Source organism: Octopus bimaculoides, chromosome 18 (genome assembly GCF_001194135.2).
Source record: "Octopus bimaculoides isolate UCB-OBI-ISO-001 chromosome 18, ASM119413v2, whole genome shotgun sequence".
Classification (NCBI taxonomy): Eukaryota; Metazoa; Mollusca; class Cephalopoda; order Octopoda; family Octopodidae; genus Octopus; species Octopus bimaculoides.
The window spans coordinates 18,477,213-18,484,984 of NC_068998.1; the positions used below are offsets into that span (position 1 = coordinate 18,477,213).

At 35.0% G+C, this 7,772-nt stretch overlaps 1 protein-coding gene across 1 annotated transcript in view; it reads right to left on the bottom strand.

Moving 5' to 3' along the window:
- Positions 1-7,772, bottom strand: part of LOC106878905 (centrosomal protein of 78 kDa) — a 233,610-nt gene that overhangs the window by 200,382 nt on the left and 25,456 nt on the right. The window contains exons 5-6 of the mRNA XM_052974542.1: positions 7,645-7,747; positions 2,845-2,948 (exon numbers count right to left, since the gene is read on the bottom strand). Coding sequence (XP_052830502.1) covers positions 2,845-2,948; positions 7,645-7,747 — 207 coding nt within the window. The remainder of the gene's footprint in view (positions 1-2,844; positions 2,949-7,644; positions 7,748-7,772) is intronic.

The window sequence follows — 7,772 nt, forward strand, 5'->3', positions numbered from 1 at the left end:
GGACTGGTGAAACCGGATGGCAACACCAGGCTCCAATCTAATTTGGCAGAGTTTCTACAGCTGGATGCCCTTCCTAACGCCAACCACTCAGAGTGTAGTGGGTGCTTTTACGTGTCACCCGCACGAAGGCCAGTCAGGCGGTACTGGCAACAGCCACACTCGAAAATAGTGTCTTTTATGTGCCACCCGCACAAGAGCCAGTCCACCCTTGAATATAATACGCAGGGGATTTTTAGGGGGCTGTACCTCTGAAAAACCTAAACCTTGTGTATAATACGCACCCCTTCTCTAACTTGAGTCAAGGCGGTCTATATAATGTCTATATAACATCCTTGGTTTGTAAACATATATATGGTAATGTCCTTTATTATTATTGTATATATACCGTAATGCAAACGTGTAGCTTTTTTGTGCACTTTGTTTGCAGAAAACAAAGAAATAACAGTAATAATGTCAGGTCGGGAGCACGAATCCTTCCACCTTTAGTGAACAACTTATCTCCAGTCGACATCCATTCAGTCCATAAATCACGCAATTTGTTTTTAATCGGTTTGTTAATAGAGACATCTTATGGTTGCAATATGGAGGTCATGCCTGTAGCCTCAAATGTACTGTATTAATGGCTATTCCACTAAGTCTTCTTTCCTCTACCCATTCAAGAAAAATTTCTTCAAGCTCAGGATGTCTGGCTTTTTTCCCCCTTCTTGCCTTCGTTATCTTTGGCATCTGTTTAATTTCATCTTTATTTCTTCTCCATAACCTGACATTGCTTTTGTCAACATCAAATTTTCTTCCAGCAGCTCTATTACCATGCTCTTTAGCATATGATATAACTTCAAGTTAAAACATAGCTGAATAAAATCTACAAGGCATTTTATGGGCATGTAATGTATAAAATGTTTTATAGGAGATTAATGTACATGTTTAAGTCCCACGTATAAAAAAACCCTAGTAAAGACCCACAGTAGTTCAACATTTAATACCGGTATTAATTAAGTATCTATTGTTTGCCACGGTAACGATGCAAACTGCCAATACAAACAGCAGGATGAACTATTTAGCACTAAACTATTAAGCACAATTCGTACATAATTAAGCCAGCAGCATCTAGTCGAACGAACACTTCCACGCATGCGTAATACAATAATGGTGATGTTCTTAACTGTTATATGGGAATGTAAGTATATTTGCAAATTGTTTTTGTTACATGTTATTCTGTGTTCTGAAAACTTTTATTTTGATAAATGTTGCTTACTGCAAGTTATGGATGATTCTTTTATGACTTCATTGCTTTCAGGCTTAGCTTAAGGTATTTTCGCGCCCGACATCACAAAATGCGTCTGAATAAACATTGCTGGACAGCAAATAGAGACTCAGACATCGCTTAGAAAATATTTTTCATTTTTAACCCCATATATAGTATGCACTAGGGATTTTGACCTTTAAATTTTGGGGGGAAAATGCTGATTATACTCGGATTTACGGTATCTTACTGAAGAAAACAAGATTTGATTCAGTATTTTTCTCAAACCTGTGAACAAAGAGTACATCCTCTTCAAGACTAAACATATTTATACCAATAAATAAAGTCTATAAACAAGCTTCTTGTTGGGATACAGTTAAACATAGTCATTATTAAGCAATGAATTTATGTAACAACTTGAACATAAGGACCATAAACAGTGCAGTGTCACAGTGATAAAGTACTACAATAAGAAACTAAGTGTTTAATGTTGACATCATACAGTAAGAATTTAAGAGAGCCATGTTGACATCTCATCTACAAATGTTTACACAGAACATCAGTAAATATTTACTTTGCTTGTCATGAAGAAGAAAGCTGCAACTGAGAAAACTTCCAACTCAATTAGATTCCAGGATTTAGCTGTAAGATGGGCAATTATTTCATTCTCATAAGGCAGAACCTTATAAACAACTCTTGTACAACAACCATCACCTCTCCTTCAAATAATTCCATATGGTCTTAAGACAATATCTTGCAACTTTTCCAAGTTGAACCTAACAAATCTCATTTCACTAGAAATTTACTACATAAATATAATCTATAATTCTAATAGTTTTATGGATGAATGAATGCCTGATATGGTTTGTTATAAGTTATTGTAACATCTAGAAAATAAATGCTTCAGATTTAAATAAAGCAATGGTTAAAACAATAATATTAGCTCAAATAATTATAGATAATATGATATGAAAATAATACTCTTGTTAGTAGATTGCAAAATCTTACATTTAACTACTTATGGTAGCAATAAAACTACAACTAAATAATGAGATTGTTATTATCTTACAGTCTAATGGTGGAAATATCTGTTAATAAACCTTACTTGTTAGTTTGAAGAATTGAGAACAATATCATTCAGCCATTTTGTTTTGTTTATTCCAAAAGTATTTATAAACAAAAATTTTAAAAAAAACAACATAATTGAATTTGTTTTTTAAAACTGAAAAATGTGGAAACGAAAAATCCTATTAGTTGATGGCTAATGTGTGGGAGTGGCCACGATATAAATAAAGAAAAAGTGCAACAAAATAAGCTGGCAATTATGTGTCCATTGTGGCTACATAATCTATGTAAAAACACAGTAGAGTGGTAAATAACAACTTCAGAGACACAAACAAAATATGAAAGGAGATGCAAAACAAAATGTATTTTTATGTAATGATTTACATTGTTCCTTTTGTATACTCTTCAAATAAGAGCCCAAACAGAATTTTATCAATATAGATTTTAATTGAATTAAAGGTTATGCTCAAATATTAGTAGAAACAAGAGCCCATGAGAAGTAACAAAAGATGGAATGAAAATGTAGCCAGACTGACCTTAATGATTTTAGCTAAAGTATCAGCTCCTTTCCAACTGAGGTTACAGCCAACCAGGTTAATGGCATTTAACGACATGTTGTTTTTTATGGCTCGTCCAACAGCTGTAACATGGAAAGAAAACAAAACATAATCAACATGAGTAAAGATAATCAAAGCACCATTCAAAATAGAAATAAGTCATGCTTTATATCAATATATAAACACTAACATTTCTGTTTGATTTCATTCATTAAGTTCAAAAGCTCATCTTTTTACAGTTTGATAAATATTATCTTTATACTCCTCAGCCAAGAAGGAAGGGTAGTGGCCATGAGACATTTTTTTTTTTCGGGTTCTCCAAAAATAGTAGTAGGAAGGGAGCAAGTTATCAGCAAACCAGGGACATGTCCTCTATGCTAGCAACAGAGTGAGCTCTGCTAAAGGTATTCGAAGACCAAGGTAAAATATTGGTTTCAAATTTTGGTATGAGGCCAGCAAGTTTAGGGGTGAGGGTAAGTCAAATTACATCAATGCCATTGCTCAACTGATACTTATTTTATCGACTCCTAAAGGATGAAAGACAAAGTCAACCTTGGCGGAATTTGAACTCAGAATGTAAAGACAGATGAAATGCCACTTTTCATTTTGTCTGATGTGCTAATGTTTCTGCCAGCTCACTGTCTTAACACCAGGTAAGATATTAAATCTGCCATCCAACAGCTCAAAGCACAAGGAGTCAGGACAGATACAACAAGCTAACTAATCCAATCTCCAGCAATTCTGCTAATCCACCACCTTAGCCTGATATCTTATTTTATCCGTCTTGAAAAGATGAAAAGCAAAACTGCCCTTGGCAGGATTTCAACTCAAAGCACTGAAAGCTAAAACAAACACTGCTGGGCATTTTGTCGTACACTCCAAAGATTCTACCAATGCACCAAGTTATATACTTTATATTCAAAGAATATTGGAATGTCATTTGTTTTAACAATGGCACAGATTTATGTGTATATATGTGTTAGTATATATAACTGTTAATGTATGAATATTTATTAATATGATAGTGTGTGTGGAAGTCATCAAAATGGACATGTGTAAATCAGTAACAGATTTTAAAGAAATTTTAGTTGCATCCACCAATAAATTTTAGTTGCATCCACAAATAAAAGAAAAAAGTTAACATCTTCCACTTACAATGTCTTTTTCATACTTTGGTTAAAAAAAAAAAAGGTCTATTGAGAATTTACAGGCATTACTACAAGAAATATAACTCTAGCGGTTCTAGTGACCTAATCTTCGTACTGCAGAATCATTAGCATGCCAGGCAAAGTTCTTAGTGGTATTTCTTTCAGCTTTACATTCTGAGTTAAAATTTTGTCAAGGCTAACTTTACCTTTCATCCTTTCAGGATTGATAGAATAAGTACCAGTTGAAGCACAAGGTTTGATGTAATACTTTCAGGCCTTGTCTTTATAACAGAAATAATTATTATTAATCATCATCATCATTATTATTATTATTATTATTATTATTATTGTCATTATTATTATTATTAAGGCAGCGAGTTGGCAGAAATGTTAGCATGCCAGACAAATGCTGAGCAGCATTTCATTTGTCTTTACATTCTGAGTTCAAATTCTGTCGAGGTTGACCTTGCCTTTCATCCTTTTGGGGTCAATTATGTCTTGCAAACAACTCGCACATGCAAGTGCTACCAGTCGAGAACTCCGCATACCGGAAGCCAGCAAGTGTATGGGGTCATCAGGAGAGAATGCGCGCTGTTTCGGGGCCTACATCTCGACGGCATCAATGCGCACCGGCCCCACTTGCTAGATCAACTGGTTATCAAAAACCAAGCTCAATATTTCTCTAGCCATCGCTCATCGTCTCTTTTTAACCAAAGCGATGGCTAGAATAAATACCAGTCAAGTACAGGGTCGATGTAATCATCTAGCCCTTCAGCCAAAATTTCAAGTCCTTCCTGTTCCAATAGTAGAAAGGATTATTATCATTACTACTACTACTACTACTACTACTACTACTACTACTACTATTAAGGATAATTTTGATATCTAAAATAAAGAAGAGTATTTATTTCCCCCAAGAAATATGACACATTTCAAATTAGTATCGTAATTAGGTTTCATATCTTCCTGCTAGTGAACTAAACATACAAAAGCAAAGAGTCAGATTAAGAATTTTCAAAATGAAAGTTACTGTTTCCAATGAAACATCTGAGAGTTGACACATTTGACTGGTTTCATATACAAAAGCTTTTAATATCAATAATATATATTATTTACCTAATGGCAGCGGTAGAAGATATATTTGTGATGATCAGCCGAGTGAGAAGTTTCAATTTCAAAACAGTTTTGTGGAGTAGTTATGATAAGTTTTTTATTCAAACAAATCAAAAGCAATAAAGCAAACATTTGAGAGAAAACCACAGAAGACCACATGCTGAATGTAGCCTATCTTTTTTCCCCTTACTAATAACAACTTACTGGAACTTATATTGATAACAGAAGCATCAAGTCAATCTCTGAAACCACAAGCCATCAAACAACTTGTCAATAATTCAACGTAGTAATACCCAAAAACTATTCTACCTTTTGATGTCAATTTATCACAATCATATGAAAAAAAATTCAGACAGTTTTTCCCATTGATGCAGGAAGATTTTGTCAAAATAAGCTGATGTTTTGTTTTTGTTTTTAATTTTCAGAAACATTATTAAAAGAAAATGTAGAGAATAACAAATGCTTTTGTTAACTTTGTTATGGTTTTAAGTTTGCTACAGAAATACAAACTTTTCTAAAATACACTTGAATTTGTTATAAAATATTAAATAACAAGAAACATTGATACATTTTTTTTTCCACATTTTATTCAGTTTACTATTTCTGACTAAAAAGGGTAACGATTCCCTTTGGTCATGAATGACCATGGGATTGCACCTAGAAAGTTACCCTCTAAGGTACAAGTCTGGGCAAGGTTGTTTATGGAAGACCAGCATACCAGCCTCCTCTCTCCATGCCACCGCTGTTATCCAAGGGAAAGACAAAGGCTGATATAGCTTGGCACCAGTGATGTCACAGCTCATTTCTGCAGATGAGTGAACTGGAGCAACATGAAATAAATAAAGTGTCTTGCTCAAGAGCACAAAACACAGCCCGGTCCAGGAATCAAACTCACTACCTCATAATTGTGAGCCCAATGCTCTAACCACTGAGCCATGCACCTTCTGACTACACATATTTAAAAGTATTCCTTATGTCCTTAACAGTTTAACTGTTTAGTATCTAAACCAGCCATATCAGGCCCAAATATTCTACCTGTTTAATATTCAAACTGGTGAAACCCAGTCTCTCACACCTACTCTACAATGCCACTCTAAACATAAACAGACATACCATCTAAATCTCAAAGCTACACGATAATGCAAGATTAATTCAAAATTATGTGAATAATAAGCATTGCATTTGACAGAATAATCTGGATGCTTAAAGGGTTAACAACAATTACAGCAAAATATTGCTACTTAAAGTTATATATGGCAGCCAATGTGTAAGAACATTAAATGGTACTCTACACAGAGAAAATCCTGCAAATTCTGTTGTGAATTATCATTTTCATCTCATCATCTGGTTGAACTTGCTTACTCTTTATTTACTCTTTTACTTGTTTCAGTCATTTGACTGCAGCCATGCTGGAGCACCGCCTTTAGTCGAGCAAATCGACCCCAGGACTTATTCTTTGGAAGCCTAGTACTTATTCTATCGGTCTCTTTTGCCGAACTGCTAAGTTACGGGGACGTAAACACACCAGCATCGGTTGTCAAGCGATGGTGGGGGGACAAACACAAACACGCAAACACACATACATATATATATATATATACATATATACGACGGGCTTCTTTCAGTTTTCGTCTACCAAATCCACTCACAAGGCTTTGGTCGGCCCGAGGCTATAGTAGAAGACACTTGCCCAAGGTGCCACGCAGTGAGAATGAACCCAGAACCATGTGGTTGGTAAGCAAGCTACTTACCACACATGCCATCCATCTTGGTCCTACACTAGCAGAGGAAAGTCTTCAGGGTGACATTCAGTATCTCTGTGAGATTACCTACAAATATTGTGTTCAGAAGACCTGCTCTAGTATGGCTATGCTTTGACATCCATAGCAGTAGGTCACTTGCCAGCGCTTGTTTAGCCTGCCAGCAATGTCTCGCAAAGTGCAAGCACCTTTCCCTTCTATTTTGAGTTATATTAATACTGTTATGTTTTTGGAAATGGACTCATCCAAGACATATTTGACCCTTTAGCATTTAAATTGGTCATATCCAGCCCAAATACTCTACCTTTTTAGATTCGTACTGACCAGATCTGGTCTCTCACATCTACCCTTATGCCATTCCTAAAATAAACTATCAAGTCATCAAAATCTCCAAGTTATGAGATTATTTCTGAACAATGCGAATGAATAGGTGGGTTAAAACAAAAACATATATATTCCTTTTCTAGTTCCAAAAGTATAATCAACCAACACTTCCTTCCACAGAGAAAAAAAGAGATGATGTGAAGCAAACTTTGTTACATTTTATTTTATATTTCTACATTTTTTCATTTTTTTATATTTAAACCCATTACTCTTTTACTTGTTTCAGTCATTTGACTGTGGCCATGCTGGAGCACCACCTTTAGTCAAGCAAATCGACCCCAGGACTTATTCTTTGTAAGCCTAGTACTTATTCTATGGGTCTCTTTTTGCAGAACCGCTACCACACAGCCATACCTGCACCTATAGTTACTTACTACACAGCCACTCCTGTGCCATTGTTAGATTTTTACCAAAAATGTTTAAGACTGAAGGATTTTCTTTCTTTCTTGTCCATATTTTTATATGGAAAAGTTTCAACTGGAGAAATGCAAAAGATCTTTAT